We start from the raw sequence: 19970 nt of genomic DNA, 5'->3' as shown, positions 1-19970 counted from the left end.
ATTTGGAATTATAGATACTGAAACTGTAGACAAGAAACCATTATAATGGAGAAACTACATGTTTGCTTCTGCAACACAGCCTGGCTCAGGTGACAGGTGAAACTGACCCCTTTCCCAAACTAAGCACTATATATTGCATTCTATAAAGATAACCAGATAGGGTATCATGTGCACAGGGAACAGATGATCAAGATTTGTGCTGTTGATGTAGTTACAGTAACAATACCTATAGAGTTGCTTCCTCTTGCCACTTTTGCTAGTTGTGCTAGGGTCCACCCGGTCCTGGTCAAGGCAGAGCCAAGCATTGAAAGAAAATGCAGAGCCTGGCCACTTGTGAATTGATGGAACAGCAATTCCAGCCATGCTGTGGTACAAGTTGAAATACTGCAAAGCACTAGCCATGCCCTGCTTTCGGGCCATTGCCAATATGGCTCGCATCACTGGAACGGCGTAAGGGTGAGCTCGTTTTGGTTCCTCAGTCCTCAGGAGCCGTATTAGTTGAAGCAGTTCTTCTGATCCCATTGACTGGCTCCCCAAAGAGCCCAGAAGGGCAATGAGGTTCTCTGCACAAGTAGAGTGGAGCGCAGAGTGAGACTTCAGTGTCTCAATGATACGGATGACCATGTTCGCATTGACACATGTGGCACGACTCTGTCTGTTAATACAGCAGATTCGCCTCAACCAATTTGAGATGAAAATCTGCAGGTCATGTGATTCTAGTTCTGGAAGCCACTGGATAAGCAGCAATAAGGGCTGGACATTACTAATGCCTAGCATCCCAACAGCCATGTGGTCACCTTCAACAGCCTGAAAAACAGCAGACATGAAATACAATAAAATAGAGCTATAAGTACTGTTGAAAAGATGTAAGCATGTTAGTATTCAAAAAAGCACATCTCACCATATTCATGAGTTCTTCCAGCAATTCCCGTGAGGGCTGACCCATCGATTTCAGTACCTCATAGATATGTGCATAACCAATCCTCTCTTTGAAGACCTCCTGAGGATAAAAATCCTAGTCTCACTAACAAATAAAATGGACAAAAATTGCTCATCTACTGCAGCAGGTTCTAATTTAACACAATATTAGACACAAAAGAATTAGAATGCAAGAATAATGCAGGCTGGAAGTCTCTTTTTGCTATGTCCAATGTGTAATCTCTAGCATGCTGCAGATGAGAAGAATTTCACTGCAGCATGCAGATAAACTAAAGATTAAAAGTTATACTTTAATAATTACCTGTATAAGAATATAATTGATTTGGTATAATACAAATGTTAGTTCTGTCACAAAATACTAATAGCTTCATTTTTTAATGCAAACTATAGCATGAAATGAAGGGATTACATTGAGAATTAGAAGTATTCAGCTATTAATTTCTGAGTGAAAGACTTTCCTAGACTAGCTTGATGAAAAACCATCCATTCTGAACACTTTAAAAATTAGAGAAGCATTCCAGAGAAGCTTTTCTGAAAACGAACTGATTTTACGAAAATAAAATATCAAGATGCAAAAGGACGAATCTGTCAGAAATGAGGTGGTTTCTTAGGTAAATGCAGAAAGAAATAAATATATATGTTGCGGTGGAAGTACAATTGAAAACTTTACTGACCCTTTGTGAATCACAGCCACCTCCAACATACAACTCTTCCCAGGCTTTCCAGAGTCAGTGGAGAAACAAGCACTCTCAGTAATGCTCTGGAGGAGCACAGCTTTCACTCTGACTGTACTGCAAATAGCAACCAAACCAGATGACTCCCACTCTTTCTTTATTCTCCACTATGCAGCCACATCCCTTTCCCTATGCCAAGACTAGAGAATCATTCAACCATGGTGTGAATCTAATGAACTCAGCGATCTAAGAATAAATACACTCATTTTCCAGTTAGATTCACAAACCAACCACAGCCTAAACATTTATCAAATTACAAGCATAATTACAAAGGAAATTGCCAGAGAGATTGTGCAATCTCCTTCCTCGGAGATATTCAAGAGCCACCTGGACACAATCATGAGCAGAGTGCTCTAGGTGATGCTGCTGAGCAGGAACATTTGACTAGATGACCCCCAGTGGTCTCTTCCAACCTCAACCATTCTGTGATTCTGCAAAGGTCAGGAGAAAGGCAAAACCACCGTTTGGACAGCAGTACTATCCTGGGTTAGTTTAAAGCCATAATAAAACTACAACACAGACTCCTACCTGAAAATTCCTGCAAACATCCATGAATTCTACCCCAAATATTCATGTGGCAAATAATGATGTATTTCCTTTACAAAGGTTCCAACTGCTATTAATACTTCAATCTTTCAGTTTTGTTAGAAAGATGGGTCATTGTCCATCCATTAAATGCATATAAATGGATAAAGGATGTTAATCGCTATTCCTATCTGGCAAGAATGTGTGACCACAACCTGCTCATCTTCACTAGCAAGATTCATCAAGATACTGTGATAAAAACACTAACTGGACACAAGATCAAGAAACCTACTGCAAACAGACCTCTGCATAAACTGTTACCTTAGCAGCTGGAGAATTGTGCATTACTGCAGTGAGGGCTTGAATGGTTGAAACTGCCAAGCGGTCTAGGTGCCCCTGAAACACCTGAAAGTAGCAGGTACAGAAGTTATATACTAATATACAAAGACAGTTCAGCTCTAAAATCTATACTGTGCCCTCCTGCCAGGAGGGAAACTAAGAGTTTGTTAACATGCTTCAAAAATCATTTCCCCACCAGTCAAGATTTCATCATCCCATGGCCTACGGGAATTACATGACAGAAGACAACTAGCCACATACTTCAAGAGGAGAGAAGCACTCACAACACACATTGCACTTCAAATATTCTGATGGACGAACAGGTTTTCCTCATGCGTCTAATGGACAACCTCAAGAGGGAGGGAGGAAAACGAATTAGGAAACCCCTTGCAGTATGTGTGTGTATGCTGCTGGACAGTCAGGCACCTGCAGTTCATACAAAGTGTTTCCTTTTCCATCCAAGCCCCTACACACCAATACAGCACACACACACAAACAAAACATAAGAGAGAAATTACACCAGCACAGTAGGGTGGGCTGCCTCACTCATAGCCTTATTGCATAGATCAACATCTCTTTTTCCAAATTAAGCCATCTTTTGAGGGTTTTTTTTTTTTAACCCTGTAATTCATGTTTATATTGATATTTCTCTGGTTGTTTTAAGGACAAATATGTTGGATCACTATTTCACATCCATCAGTAAATCTAATTAGCAAAACCGCAAACAAACATACCCTGTTTCATCATCTCTGAAATATTATATGTGTATCAGACATATTTTGAAAATGAAACATCAAGAATCAAAGACAGTGTTAGACGTGAAGAAACATTTACATGCGGTTAGAGTGCTGCACTGAGCTTCTACAAAAGCCAAAGCTATTGGTTAGGATCACAATTTATAATTACCATACCTTGAATTTAGCATTTCTTTACATTTTAAATCAGAACAAAATCCTACTATAAAATTAATACAACAATTTGCATTTGAAACTTTACACAGTATTTTGGGAAAAATTAAAGCAACAGGCTATTCCTACCTCCCTGATTCAGCCTGTCCATTGTTTTGTGAACATCTGTTCTTGATAACAAGCAAAAAATCAGGACAAATACAACCACTGAGATTCACAAACAAGGCCCCAGAATCCAAAACACCACAGTGCTGAGACAAAGAAGCGAAAAAGAGGAAACGGAGGGGGGAAAAAAAATCACCACCAGGTTGACAGAATTTACTTGGATTCCATTCATGTACTTCACCTTTTCCTCAAAAGAAGCATAACTGAAGCTTAGTATTGCAAATATCTGTAATTTGAAGCAGATGAATAAAACTGACATTGAATTCAATCAGTAATTCAGAAAAATTATTTTCTGGAGACAGGGAATACTGGTGTGTGCAGCAGCACAAGTTCATCTCATTGCAGAAGGCTTAAACAGGATGGTTAAGGTGAAGCACAGGAATCAACTCTCCTGTGATTGTGTCTTGACTTCAGCTGAAGCAAAATAGAGGTTAGGTAGGTACCTGGTCCTCATTCATTTCTGTCAGTAATTTGTTGGCAAGGTCTTTCTCACTCTTGTCTGCCACTTTATTGTTAGCATTTAAAAACAGCTGTTAGAAACAGAGACAAGAACAATGGAAATAATCGCATTAAACAGTCACCTGCAGCCAAAACTGTGGAGGCTGCCTTGGATCTGAATTTCACATTTAAAAAATAGAAAAAAATAATAAAAATTCTCCCACTGGTGAGACATAGTCCTCCATTACTATCAGTCTTGTGTTGATCTTACAATACCAAAGATTACAGAATATTTTTCCTGAGTAGTAATTGTTTTTTTTTTTTTTCCCCAGAATTAAATGAAGGTTTGTAATGGCTGAGACAAGGAAACAGATTTATCTAGAATTCATACTGGTCACTGGCTTAGCAACTGGGTTTTCATTTAAGGTATGCAACATGACAGGAGGTTCTCAAACATTTACTTGTAAGAAAGAAAGACAACAGTGGGGCATTAGCAAAGAAATTGGTGCTGACGTTTCACCATTTTTGTACTTATGTTTCATCCTAGGTGAAGACTGAAGATACACAGACAGAATTTTTTAATTTTCAAACAGCAACAGGAGCAGAATTTCTGGGGCACATAGTCTTTAGGACAAGAGTAAAATACCTATGTCATCATCCTAAGAATCAGAGAGGTTGTAAATAGTATTACATCAAACATACACCTATACTGCATCTTCAGCCAAGAAACAGCTCTGAGTATAGTAGCTAGATTCCTGATCGGTTCCTGAATTTATAAGTTTAAAGCTCAAATTCATAGAATCATAGAATAGTTAGGGTTGGAAAGGACCTTGAGATCATCTAGTTCCAACCCCCCTGCCATGGGCAGGGACACCCCACACTAAACCATGCCACACAAGGCCTCATCCAACCTGGCCTTGAACACCACCAAGGATGGAGCATTCACAGCCTCCCTGGGCAACCCATTCCAGCGCCTCACCACCCTCTCAGTAAAGAATTTCTTCCTTATATCCAATCTAAACTTCCCCTGTTTAAGTTTGAACCCGTTCCCCCTTGTCCTGTCACTACAGTCCCTGATGAAGAGTCCCTCCCCAGCATCCTTGTAGGCCCCCTTCAGATACTGGAAGGCTGCTATGAGGTCTCCACGCAGCCTTCTCTTCTCCAGGCTGAACAGCCCCAACTTTCTCAGCCTGTCTTCATATGGGAGGTGCTCCATAATCAATTGCAGTCACTTTGTATGCAAAGTTTAGCCAAAACCAAATCAGAACTAAAATTTATCTTTTTCTGGTTTTAGATTCTACTGATCCCTGATCAGAATGTTTTAGAAGTCATGTAGGGTTAAAAAAAAAAAAAAAAAAAAAAAAAGAAAAAGAAAGAAATTAACAATAGTTGCCCTGAATGGGTAAGAACTCAGCATTTGTCATTTTTTTTTCCTCAGACATTTTGTTTCATTCTCTGCTGGGTAGTCTCTCTGAAAAGGAACAACCTGAGAAATCAACTTGCATAAATTAGGGCAAAACAGAAGGACAACACTCAAGATATTATTTTGACTTACATAGGTGTGAAAGCACATAGAAACACATGTCATTTTGAAAGGTACATTACAGTCAAAAGAATTTAGCATTGCAGAATAACTATAACACGCCTCAGAAGGTTATAACAAGTAGAAATAAGAACATTAAACAGAAGCAAATGCAGACACGCAAAAAAACCCTCAGATTTTTCATATGGGTTACTTCAGTTCTGATAATACATGCCGAGTGGAAAAACAGATTTTTATGACAATGTCCATAAGGTATTAATTCTTCTATGTAAAAGCTGTTTAGAAACTATTTTTTTAACCAGGCATACTGCTAGAGGTCGTTGAGCTTTGCTCAGTCTGACCTCTCTAAGAGAATTTAACAGACGAGAAAAGATTCAGGGCCAATAATGCAGCTTGTTAAGTGATTCTGCGTAGAATAAGCACCTCCTGATACCTCTAAAATACAGTCCCTCTTCCAAATGTCACAGGCAAAAAGCAACATTCAGACCACCAAAACTTAACCAGACACTTAAGTTTTCTGCAGATCTCTAACCCTAGAGCATAGTTAAGGGAAGACAGTTTGCCCATAAGTCTTATAATCTGTAAATATAAGGGAGATCTAAATTTTGGAAGACTACTGAACTGCAAAGGACTAAGAAGTATGACTAGAAGTCTGGCCTTGAATATCCTAAGTTCTTTGGGATATCCATAGTAGAAACACTAGCATGGATTTTCTTTACCCCTTCTTTCCATGGTAATTTTTGCACTTCAAATTTGCTGAAAATTCAATAGCTTCCTGAGTTTCAGATATGTATATGGACTCTCCCACTATGTGAAGAACATTTTTCACACAGCTTGCTGTTGAATCCAGCAGCAAGATTTTCATAGGTGAAGTAAAAAGATCTACAGTCTCCACCCCAGCTAATAAGGAGAAATCCTAATTCCACAGCTAAATTCATCTTTGCTTTCTGGCTTTGAAAAAGAATAGAGTATACTGAAAAATAAACATAAAACACCTTCTCAGTGTCCACCCTCTCCCCACTTCTCATCTTTAGAGTATTCTAATTGTGAAAGGATAAAAATTTCCCACCATGTGGCAAACTGGCAGAACTGATATCCAATCACAGTAATGAGTAACTATCACAGGAAAAAAACAAAAGAATTAAAAAAAGCATCTCTTGTGACATACACACAAGCAAAATAAAAATAAAAGGAGCAGGTTGCAAAAATAGAATAACTGTTCCCACCTTCTTAAATTCCACCACTAGTTTATATAAGAACAGAAACATGGCTAGAGTCTCCATGAACAGATAAACAATGACATTTCTTAATGATTTAAGGAGAAACTAAAGAGAAATTTCTTATAGAGTAAAAGGTCAGTACAAAAATAGGCACAGATTCCCAAACAGGAGGAGGAGAATGTAAAGGTCATGTATTTTCAGAAGGAGATAAAAAAAAACTACAAACACTATTAAAACTCTTCAAGTCAGTGGGCATTCTGCCATTGATTATAGTTATAGTTACAACATAATCCAAACACATTTATTTTTAATTAATCACTGCTCTGAACTATGTTCTAATAAAAAATCTAAATGGATTTGAATCAAATTGCATACTATAGCTAGCATTAAATGAGCTCAAAATAGCTACACTACCAACGTATCACAGACAGAAATAAAATATTCCACAAAGTTACATCACATCTATGTTCTTCTGCACAGGGAGAAATGAAATCTACAAAGCAATCAATGGAAGACACTATCTTGCAAATTATCACCATCTGGGATTGAGATGAAAACACAATATCTATGTAAACACTAAGTCCTATGTAGAAGGAGAAGAACAATTGAAGAACATTTGTAAGAGCTTGAACTTGTGTTTTATGTCAGCTAATATTTTGAATAAATTACCAGGCAGACCAGCAAGGGTTTGTTGTTTTTTCTTTAATGTAAAAATATGCTTCCGAAATTAGAATTCACACCTCCATCTGGCAGCAGTTGTGACTTCCTAGCAATCCAGTGACAGAATATAGAAAACATAATGCCAAAACAAAAAAAACACCAACCCAAAAGATTCTTTATGGGGGTTGATTCCAGTAAGAACCTCAACAGATTTTAGAGACCAAGAGGTGTCTGTGAAGATAGAGACTGAAAATAAGCATTCATTGCTTTAACCACACGACAAACAACAAACACCATTATTTAATTAAGAATAAATATTCTAGAGTGACTTGAAACTTTCAGATCTTTCATAGCATTAGTGGCTCGAACCATTCCAAGTTTTACTTGCAGTATGCAGACACTATAAAATTGCATTTAATTCAGAAAGAAAACCTAAAGGTAATTAATATACCTGCAGTATTACAAGACAAGTTTTGTTAAAAATATGCTGATAAGGGAAAATTTACCTTGCAGTTCTGCAACAGTCGAATGAGATGCTCAAAGCAGTTACTGTTAAGGAAAATTGCCTGCAGAACAGGCCTATCTGTGCAGTCTAACATGGCTGTGATGGTATCTATAAAATTAAAACAGAATTGGCATCAAAACCAAAACATTTCCCAACAAGTATTTTTTTTTCTGCACATTACATAATAAACATGGGGAAAATTATACAACAAATTGTGTTGTGAATTCTTTGATCAAGAATGATGTGCATTTTAAATACAAAGCACTAGGCCTAAAGCTAAACATTTTGATGCTGTAAAAATTATCATGTAACCTACTATTTCTGGAGAAAAATTCAGCTACCAAGTATCTTTGATTGCTCTGGGGCTCTGTTTAAAGTCATCGCTATTTGCGAGTACGGAAGCAGCCTGTCTTTTATTTAAAGCACACAAACACTTGCTTCCTCATGAAGCAATTACTCTGGAAGTCTGGGAAAAGAAATACCTTTATTTACATTTCCCATTTTGTACATCAAAATGGAAAAAAATTCCAAATCCTGAATTCTTATCTAGTGACTTAAACCCACTGTTTCAGGCCATTACTTTCAGCCAATATTTACAACAATGGCATTTGAAAAGTGAACTATCACAAAACAGCCACTACATGGGTATTTTATTACAGACCAATTTTACCATGCAATTATAGGCTGATGTCAGCTGTTGCCTAGCAAAAGGGGTTTGGGTTTGTTTTAGGGGTTTTTTGGGAGTGGGAAGATTTCGTGGGGGTTTTTTTGTTGGTTTTGGGGTTTTTTTTTTCCAAATGGAGACTGGCAGTACATGAACCTTGACACTCTGGTTAAACGGTAGCCATCTGATAGTCTCTTCCGTTGTTTTGGGGTTTTTTTGTAGTGAATGATTAAACAAGAATACATCTAAAGTGATGTCAATAAAGAAATGTTTGCAATTTTTGGATTGCTCACCCAAGTGAACATTTTTTGGTAGACATTCAGTTATACTACTATCATGGTTTAATCATTACTTGCTTCAGAGTTATTATGAAGAGATACTTAAAGGAGCTGCACAATGGACTACTCACTCAGCATTTGGATCTGTAGTGCTATGAACCTGCTCTCCCACTGCCTGCATCGCCTTGGATTAGGTAAAGCTGAATGGTCTGAATTAAGCAACTTGAAATAGTTCTCCAATATTGTACTTGTCTCCACTTGCCGCTGGTCAGAACTGCTGGTTAGAAGGATATGGACAACTTCTGTCAGGCACTTCAGAGTCAGCTCTGCCTTCCTGCTCACTTCCTCAGGGTTCCTGTCATCCCAGTTGTCACAGTCTGCTAAAACACGCATCAAGACTTCCATGGTGGCAGGAGATACTGCTTGAAGAGCATTCCTCTGAAACCCATGGGGTAAAGAAGTGATTAAGGAACAAGTAACATATAAAAATCAAGCCTCTTCAAACCAGCAGTTTCTGAGTTGAATCATTCAACATGCATTATTATACCTCTTAATGCCCTGTAATTGTTAAATATGAAACATTCTACTTGGATTGTATCGACGGCTACAGATGAAATGCATCCCATCTTGTTCATTTTTTCAAAGAGAATGCATAAAGGGAAAAAGATATATAATTTAAATGCATGTTAAGAATTCTTATAAAGCAGCCTTGATAAACTGCTAATTATAGGTAAAGCTGCATTTGAATTTTCCTTTTTAGATCATAAGATTCATGATACTTTAAAATCTTTGAAAATTTGCAAACACTTGTCCAGGCGCCAAATGCATTTTCCAGGTTCCCAACCTTTTATTTGCCTGAGCTATGTTGCAGCTGGGCCTACGCCAGGCCACGTACTGTCTTGAACCTTGACTGCCCAGATTGACCTTAGACCTGCCTCATCACTATGGATGGGCTGGCAACCACTGGACTCTTAACTAACCCTAGTTAACACCACAAGACTAAATGCCCATCCTGATGTCCAGATTTCCTGACTTGATCTCAGGCTTCATCACTACGGAGTTTTCTAGTGATCTAGGCTGGTCGATCCTGGTTACCACCTCCAGACCTACTCATATCCCCCTGTTCAAGTACAGTGAGACTGCACCTTTTGCCAGTGAGGTCAACTGCCTCTACCTTCCTGGTCATTATGCTCAGTCACATCCTGCCTTCCCTGCTGGACCAGTGCCTGGCTTTGCTGTTTTCTCTCTTCTGGATCATCATTTGCTTGTGACCTGACTAAGTAGCACATCACAGAAGTCAGTCAAGAGAGTGAATGTTGGCTTTGCTGATAATGAACATACTCTTTTCTTCACATCTTCATATTCTTTCAAAGACTTTAAACAGGTTCCAAGCTATAAAGGCCCCGTGCCTCTAACTGAAACAGCTTCTACGATTGGGAAGTAGGCTAGATGAATTTCACATGTTGATACAAAACTTGTATCTCTGCAGATGGAAATTCCTAATCTAGTTATTCACATTTTTTCTTTGTGATATAAAATTATTACAGTAAACTCATACAAATGCGTGGTTATCATAGACAGCAAATTCCTACTGTTATTTGAAAGCAGGACCTAGCTTTTAGCATTTTAGATACTATTGCATACAGAATTATCCTAAACTTCATAAGACAAACGGACAAATCATAGTTAATAATAAATTCTTCTCATTTGTGGGTTATGGAGTATTTATAAGCCTTAAACAATAAACATGCATTTGAAGGTTTCAGCAGCTGAAAAGAGTTCAGAGCATCCTTACCTGACCACCAGCCACAATAGCTCCGAAAAGATGCAGCAGGCAACATTTTAGGCTTTCCTTGAGATGTTCACTTTCTTGAAAGCATTCTGATTGGAGTAAATAAAAAGGAGGAGGACTCCTTACTTTGGTCACATAAATTATACAAAGTTTTTCCTCTCAAAAAAAGAACACCAAACAAAATAATAAAAAGCATCTCCACTCCCTATCACCATGCAAAGTTTTATTTAAAAAATTTTCAACTACATAATCTCCACTTTCTTTCACGTAAACACATCAATTCCAGCATTACCAAAGTAACAACAAGACTACACTTATCAGGAATTCACAAAGCCAGACCTTCAGGTTGCATAAAACTTTTCACACCGGCCGGCAGAACTATAGACAGAACAGCTGTTGAGCTGATCCATAATGTAACATGAGCCCATTTTGTCCATACTAATGGGAAACAGGAGGACATGTTAAAACGCAAGCAGCTAGCAAGCATGACAAAAGTTAGAGCAATTTTGGCACAGATTGTCTAATGCTATATGCAGTGCAGGTAGCTCAATAAAAACAGTCTCTGAATTTGCTCCTTTTATGCCAAACTTCCTAGGGAAGCCTATGGAGGTCTGTAACCTTTCTAGTAGTAGTCTTTTTAAAGGCCACTCTCCTGCATCTCTTCTTATGCCATATCTGATATTAATTAACTATAAACAGCCTCAGTAACTTTTCTTAGAAAGAGATGTAACCTGGATATTGTTGCTATAGCAGTAACACTAGATTCAAAGTAGCTGCAACAAAGTACAAAGGATTATTTTATTTGGAATTAACCATTGTAAAACTTCCAATAACATCATGAGGTAGAACCAATAACAACTTGGGTTTGTAAAAAATGAGATTTTAAGCAAATAATAGAAACTGAAAATGCAAGGATTTTATATTCATTAAAATAACAATATAACCTTTAAGGCAATTAACAATTACTGACAAGTAAGATTTCAAACTATATACTGAATTATTAAGCCTGTTTGAAAAGAAAATTGCACAATTATTTTTTAAATCTGGTCTTCCAAGGAAACAACGCTTAGATGATCACACTGTTCTAACGGTAGTCCCACCATTCCCATGACTGACAGTCTCTGAATCTTTTGGGGAAACTCAGACAAATTCAAAAGAGCAGCACCCAGCAGATTGCAAGTAAATTGTTAGGGTGGGCAGACAAAAACAAAAAGCCTCGTAAGTGCTGCCACAGCAGAATTCCTAAAGCACATGCTCTGCAATTTCTTGTTCTGTCTCTCCTGCCAGTTGGCCAACCAGCAGATGAGTATCTGCCAGCTAATTAGTACACTTGTAGTTCAGTCACAGTATATAACGTCTAAGGGATTTAGGAAGAACCAGGGTGCAATGCACTGAATGGGGAGGAAAGAACCTGCAGATGATATTCCCCAGAAGCAGCCTTTAAAGAGGGTTTCCAGTACTCTGGCATGAAGATAACGGCATTTTACTGGCATCTGCTCTTCAGTCTTTTTGGCAACTAGCCTATTTTATGTACATACAGAGGGAAACTCAAGGAACAACACGAGTATATGACTCAAACCTAGAGAAATCAAATTCACTAACAGGAACAGAGCCTTCCTTTTTTATTTCCAATTAAAGCCGAGTTACAGAGAGCTGCAAAAAGGACCAATTTCACTCATACCCCAACTCCAGTATATTCCTGCCACTTCAATTCTATTGGCACTTAGCTGCTTCAACTCTGTTGTCACCAGAAATTTGGTATGCTAAACTGGAAAACTAGGTGGGTACCCCACTTTCCCAAGATTTAAGTACAGAACATGCCACATAAGTCCTCCTTTTCCACACAGCCAATCTGTAACGGTGAGAACACATGAATTCCAAAGTAGCCATCATGATATTTAATGGCATAACCAGACAAAAAACAAAGTAGTTTCCCAAACTTTTAGTCCAAGGAACATTTCCTCATTGGATGGCACAATGGTGCCTTCTTTCTAGCTACTAAATCATATTAACAGACAAAAATGCATGAATATTTCCCTGAGATTATTTTTCCATGTGAATCATTACAGTTGCTACAGGGATCTTACATTCAATCACTGTATGTACCCTAATAAATACAGAAGTTGGCAATTTAGAGAACCAACCCTCTTAAATTACATTAGGCAATGACAAAGTCTGAAAAAAATCCAAGCTTTCCAAGATCAGCAAGGATGGCAAGATGGTGATGCTCAGAGCATGAAACAAGCAAAGAAAGCAACCCACTTCATTCAGCCTCAGAAAGCAAGCAAGGTGCTTTCACATTTATCAGGTATTCTTAGGGGAAAGGAACTTGGAATCACTAAGTTGATTCCTTTAACAATAACTATTTTTAAACATGCTGTGAATGATACTTACGGTAAAAAAAAGGGACAAACTCAACAGTAAGGGAAGCTGGTTTATACTTCTGTCTGCTTTTCTCAACCGTACTAAGGAAACGTCTGCAATTACATTAAAAAAAGATACAGAAATCAGATATGACACCTTGGGTATATGGTATCATATACCATATTATATGATACTATAAAAAACACTACCAAACACTACCAAAAATCAGGAGTTACCTTTCACCTACAGGATCAAGAAAAATAGTATAGTAATATTTTATCCTGAAAAAATGAATCATAGCTAATCCCATATTTACTGTTCTACTGCTAGAAATACCTCAGCTTTATACAATATGGTTTAGATGCCAGCAAGCTGTTATTTAGTCCTTGCTTACTGTAACTAAGCTACCAGCTAGACTGCCAAATTTCTTAAGCATGCAATCTGAAATGGACACAAATCATTATTATGGTTCATTGGAGGAAGAGGGAGCGGAATGAGATGATGACACCATCAAATTAAAGGGATTTAATTCTACTGATACACTTATAACCTTTTCAAAAATGTAACATATATACTGTGATCTTCAATATTTCCTTTTGCCCTAATTCAGCTAGGTCTGCCTCCCAATCCCTTTTGGCATCCTTGTTCCACCAGTTCAGAAAAATGGGCCTGTTTCTGAAAGAAGAAAGCAATGGAAGGACCTTCATGCTGGTCAGTTACAACCAAACACCTCTTAGTATATCCTCAAATTCAATTTCGTTTTAACTCCTAGACTGCTAGTAAATATAACTTTAGAAAGGTATTTAAGTCATATCCAGTTTCAGAAAGCATACTACTTTTCTGTGGTGTGATTATATTGATTCATTGCCAAATTCTACACCTTCACTGGTTGTAAATTTACTTATTTTGAGTACCTATACTCTACCTAAGTTCCCATGAAATTTGTTGGCATTGCCTACATGACATCTCAAATCAGCTTAGCAGTATGCTGGCATGCCATATGTGAGAACTGGTATCAATTCATGCTCTGTCCTAGAAAAGGGGAATTCTCATGTTGCACAGTAATACCAGAAGTTGTGATCCCTACATGCTCCTTAAAATTTTGTGCACAATAATTCAAGCTGTTATTGAGAATACTATCTTCTGTTTCCTTAACAGCCTCATAAAACCTGCAGTCCATGCAGTATTATGGCATACTGCAGGTTTCAAGCTACAAAGAAACCCCAGCAGCCAAGGTAGACAGCTCATATCATCTCCATTCTGTTTGCATGGAGTTGCATGAGTGACTTGCTGCACAGAATGTATGTTGTGAGAATGGACCTGATGTTTTACAAGACTAAGTAACATGAGATATGATCTCTCTATCCCTTTATTTATTTGTATGCACAGGTCTAATATCTGATGCATGTCAAAATGGTCGTGATGGAAATAAAACTGAGGACGTAAAGGAAAAGCAGCTCTGAATGACAGCAGCAAGGGTCAAACAACAACTTCAGCCCTTGACAACACAGCAGAAAAACATGTTAATTATACAAAACTATGTACATTTAACATTATTGCAATTAGTTTAGAGCTAATAAGGGAGAACTGTGCAAGAAAAAGATCTCTCAGCAATTTGTAAGAAGTCTCTGAAGAGCCAGTTGTAGCAGATAAAGAACACTAGAAGGTTCAAAGATCAGGGCCTGTATCTAGAACGACAGAAATTAAGCATCACCAAAAGCCCATTTCCTGGTTCTCTACACTTTCCATCTTACAAAAAGCATCACAACTCAGCTTTTCACTAAATGAAACAGGATTTACTGGTACTCTTGGGATATATTACTTTGACAGCTTTGGTGGCAATGAAGTTCAGTTCCTAGCATGCGTTTCATGATGTTAATTTTGGTAGAAAAATTATTTCATTAATGCTATTCTAAAGAGTGTGTCTTGGGGGGAAAAAGAATCCTTAAACATACTATTAAGTGCTCAAGGCTATCAATTTTAACAGTTGTAAAATGTAGTAATATAGAGGTAACAACTTTTTATTTTAGTTTGATATCAGGCAGCAGTAGTTCTGTTAGAAACTTGACATATTGTTCATCTAAAGTTATCATCAACCACAGTATTTATAATCCTGTTCCAATCCACACATACCCGGCAATTCGCTGCCTCCAGTTTCGATATGGATCGTAGAGGCTTTCACAAAAAGCCAATGCATGTCGCACAAATTCTTCTATAGGGGTCTGATCTGCCAGTTCTTTTTCTTTTGTTTTGCTTTTTAACTGAGGAAAAAAAAAAAAGAAAGCTGTGATCAGATTTCTAGAAGTTGAAAGTTCATCTTGATCGCCTTCAGAACAATTCTGAGCCCACAGGTTGTTTCCCACACAACACTAGTATTGAAAAAGTGGATCATATAAGCAGGAGCAGGAAGTATTGGGTGGCAAAAAATGAGAATTGTTAATCACATACCTGTTGAATGTATAACGTAGTCATGGTGATAACATGGTTAATGTATGAACACATCCCAATCTCTTCCACATTAGCCAAATTTCTATGAAGACAACATAAAAACCACAGAAATGTACACAGTGTACCATTTGAGCCTAGTTCAAACAACATTTGTTTTAGCATTCTGTCTATAACCATACAAAAGTATAACAGCATTTCAAAAATACTCTCCAAAAGACTGCATGTACTCTAATGTTTATTTCTGTCACAGTAACAACAGAGCTCACAAGTTTTCTTCTACTGGAAGGAAAAGAAAGGCCCCAGTCACTCTGCTATAGGCCAATTCTATCTGGAATTTGGGGTTTCAAAGGTTAAGCAGATTCCCAGGACACTCTAAATAGAAAGCTCAAAAATGGCATCTGAAAATAAAGACAGCAGCTTCCACTTCTCCCACATTACTTGTGCATAGACTTTCTAAAACTTTAGCAAACATATTACCCAGAAGCATTTATTCACTTTAAATTCTCTCAAGGAAAACAAATATCTAATAAATTATTTTAGAACATAAATAAATCAAACGCAATAAGGAAATAGCATACACATGTTATTTCTTAGTCTTGAAGATAAGTCACAAAGATCAGATACTGAAGAGATGATGTAAGGAGAGCTTGACAGCAATTAAAGACTGACAACAGCTTGTACTTCAGACACATTACCACCACCTACTCAGCTTATATTTAATATTCCAGGAAACAAACACTGCCCTACAGCTTCTTATATTGTTTCATGGGAAGGAGAGACAGTGGTCTTAAAAGCTGCTTCAAATATTCCTCAGAAAAGTAGATCCCCTTCCTCTCTTAAGGCAGTTTATAATGGAAGACTGAAGAATAGTTAGGACTAGATCTCTAAAACCAGTTTATTCACTTGCTTCAACAGAATTACAAAATGAGGCACAAGTTTCAGAAGGTATCCAGTTGCATTAATAGTGTAATCAGTCAGTTTCTTAAGCTGTTTATGGAATTACAAGCATGTTAAGAATGTGAAACAGTTCTTCCTGTACAATTCTCTCTCAAGTTACTTCATACCCAACACTTGTTAGAGTCTGTCCTTTCTTTTAAAAGTATTTCTTATACCAGGTACACCATATCTTGAATTCCCTTCGATATATCTTATGTAACTACAAGGATATCCCTTCTATTTCTCATGGCAACCATTACTGCCAAGATGATTGCATTGTTCCCCTCTTTTTTATTCCCTCTTCCTTTATTTTGAAGACTGCGAGAAGTGAAATTTCTCTGTTTCTCCTGGAGAGTGTCAAATCACATTGTTTGTGTCATTACAACCTATATTTATTGGCTGTACCACAATTTCTTTAACAAAACAATAGCACTGCTGAGGTAACAATCAGAACGAATACCTGCAAAGGATGATAAAGAATTTCACAAGTAAAAGTGAGAGAGCCTGCTGTTGCTCTTCTAATCCATCTGACATTTTCTGGACACACTGTAGCAGCTGGAGCCTGAGGACCTGAAGAATGTTATCAGGAAGCAGTGATATTCCTGGAGGAATGTCATCCACCCTAAAGAGAAAAACCACACACACAACTGTTAATCATGCAAATGACATGCTACCAATCAATTTCAAGGTGCTTATGTAATGTTCCAATAAGCCTCTAAAAGAAAAGTTGCTGAACTGATGGTTCACAAACACTTCTTAATGAACCAAAAGGGAAAGCCTGGTGGCAATATGCCACCTTGAGCTTCCTTTTCCCCAGCAACAAGTCACTGAATAAAAAGGTGTTAAAAATTCATTAACTGGATTCCTCAGTGCTCCTCCATGCAATGATCTGCCTTAACTGCCATGGAGAAATTACATTAATTTTCATCAGGTAAATGGGTGGCCTGGGAAATCCCTAAATAAGGAAAGGGATGGCCACAATTGAATGAAACATGAAAACTAAACTCAAAGGGAATATTTTCAACTTTCTACTGAAGATTAAGTGCCCAAATAAATGAGATACCAATTATTAAATAGTTAATGAAGCCCAGTTGGTAGACATCCACAGTGAGCTTCGTGTCTTTCTTACATGAATTACAAAGCTAGGATTAAATACAAAAAGAAAGCTGTTCACAATAAGATTGAACAAAGGAAGATGTGAAAACCAAGGTCTGAATGTGCAAGAGAGGGAGCTCTCAAAAATCCAAGTCTTGGCACACCAATTTTGCATGGAAAAAAATCACCCATCCTTATTAGTTTCTGGATATCATTAACCCAGCAAATAAGGATTTTTTTCTGCTATCTGATTATTTTTAGGAGTCAAGAAGACTGTTGTGTTGCAGTTAAAATTAACAGCCAGACAGGGCCCTGAAGAACATGAGGTATTCTTGCCTAATGTCTTTGCTAAACTGAAACATTTTTAGAAATACACTAGTGAGAACCAAAGGAAGGAAAGAAGAAAATCAAAAACCCAGTAGCTAAGCCACTAACCCAGTTACAGCCACATAGAAACCCATTTTCATCAACAGTATGGAAATATGTAGGTGTGTTAGAACATTCTCTTGGGTGAATATGTTTATCTACTGTTGAACACGCTAAAGAGGGTTTGCCTCTAGCATCAGCTGTGTAATCTGACACATTCTCTATGAAGTCTACACAGGAAAAAGAAAACACAAGCAAAGCCTTACAGCTTACAAAAGCCTTACACATGACTAAAGTCAGGGAAAATTACAACAAAAATTCAGCTAGCTCAAAAACTCACTAATGACACTTGCATATGTATATCCCTGTAAGAATAAGGGAAATGCAATGACTGACACTAAACACTGTGATACCAGTTATTTGCAGGAAAAGTGGGAACAATATGTCATTTAGATTTTAAATTGAAAAGGAAGCGTATGTAGAAGGGAGGAACTGAGACCAAATTTAGTAAAACTAGACAGGTGTAAATGACAGCAAGCTCCCACATCCTAGGAAACAAGTGCAACCCATACGTATACGAAGGACCGAATACTGTTGATTCCTTTGCCTCTTCACAAAGTTGTGCAATTTGCTTTTCAGATCCTGGGATTCAGAATCTTCAAATTTGTGTTAAAAATTTCTGAATTATTTACAGGGCCTCAGCTTTAAACTGATACAGACACTAACCACAAAATTAAAAGCAACTGCTTTTTTCCAACACAACTGCCAAGAAAGAAATCTCAATTTCTGTGATAGCAGCTTCACCCCTCAAAATGCCAGCAGACCCATACCCTCTGGGACTATAAACATGGCTCCTCATAATCTGGTAATTCACCATATCTCTGTATTAGGAAAACCATACTTTTTGACAGCTGAAATTATATATCCAGAAGTAATTTCCCTAAAATGGCCATCAAGTCTTTTTCAGTAAGATCATAAAATGCTTTACAAGAGAGCAAACCGCATACCCTTCATGCCTCACGTCCCAGAGTATGTTTTCTCTGCAGTAGCTGCCTAACTGTGCTATTGCACAACCCATGAGCATTTACTGCCTTACGCAAGACTAGCACAAGAAATACTAAAACTGAAAATAATACAAAGTATACAAAAAAAAAAATATAAATGTTCATAATCAAACTTCTTTTCACCCTGGAGCAAACTACTACTCTATCACCACAAAAATGAGGAAGTTACATTTGTGGACATGTAGTTCTAATTTTTCCCAACAAGGCTACCTATGTAAACTAAGTATTCCAAAAGCAAGCAAGCTTAAAACCCCTATAAATCTCAAAAAAACATATCTTAACTGACATTCAACTGCTGGTACTCTACCTCACATATGAGGAAGACCTTGACACATTTGGGTTCTTTTTGTTTATAATTTCCTTGCATTACATTAACATTTTGCAGCAATATAAACTACCATCTCAGGTGTCTGAAAGGAAGTTAAATTACTCTCTAAATCGTATTCACCTATTGCAGCTCAAACTCACACTGGCACTTTCAACCTCTCCTCCAACCTTTGGAACAAAGTGCTGTAGAAAACCAGGCTTTACTTTTCAACCACCATGAAACCATGTAATCAGCATTCCCATCATGATTCCTGCATCATTTTTATGTGGGTTTGAAGTCAATAAGTCACCAAAACATGGTTTCTATGGTACTTTGCATGAGCTGCCTTTAAGCTGCTTTGCTTGAGATCATGCAAACCAAAGGCAGAAAAAGAGCATGTGAATACTCTGGAGGCCTTTGTTGTTTCTAAAAGCATTAAACCAAATGACAATTCCCCTCCTTCAATGAGGAGAAAAAAAAACCTCCCACCAGCTGGCAAAGGTTTTATCCTTTTCACAGTAAATACATATAAAATGAATAGTAGAGAAAGAACAGGCACTAAAAATCTTTCATGCTCAATGCTCAAAGCCATCAGCATACCTATTTTTTCAGTAAAATCACCTCACCTTTTCAGTAAAATCATCAAGAATACCATTAATGAATCATTTCATTTAAAAATA

The 19970-nt window shown here is 37.5% G+C and overlaps 1 protein-coding gene across 6 annotated transcripts in view; it reads right to left on the bottom strand.

The window, feature by feature from the left end:
- Positions 1–19970, bottom strand: part of NBEAL1 (neurobeachin like 1) — an 87901-nt gene that overhangs the window by 47049 nt on the left and 20882 nt on the right. For 3 of the 6 annotated variants that reach the window (XM_080621863.1, XM_080621865.1, XM_080621862.1), the window contains exons 4-13: positions 16919–17080; positions 15523–15604; positions 15208–15335; positions 13105–13187; positions 10714–10799; positions 9050–9356; positions 7978–8084; positions 2520–2603; positions 902–1000; positions 227–807 (exon numbers count right to left, since the gene is read on the bottom strand). In XM_080621863.1, the coding sequence (XP_080477989.1) occupies positions 227–807; positions 902–1000; positions 2520–2603; positions 7978–8084; positions 9050–9356; positions 10714–10799; positions 13105–13187; positions 15208–15335; positions 15523–15604; positions 16919–17080 (1719 nt within the window). Of the gene's footprint in view, positions 1–226; positions 808–901; positions 1025–2519; positions 2604–4053; positions 4141–7977; positions 8085–9049; positions 9357–10713; positions 10800–13104; positions 13188–15207; positions 15336–15522; positions 15605–16918; positions 17081–19970 lie in introns of those variants that run through there. The other 3 variants (XM_080621867.1, XM_080621864.1, XM_080621866.1) reach the window with 3 other exon arrangements.

Source organism: Psittacula echo (genome assembly GCF_963264785.1).
Source record: "Psittacula echo genome assembly, chromosome: 6".
Taxonomy (NCBI): domain Eukaryota; kingdom Metazoa; phylum Chordata; class Aves; order Psittaciformes; family Psittacidae; genus Psittacula; species Psittacula echo.
This window is presented reverse-complemented; position numbering and strand designations above follow the sequence as displayed.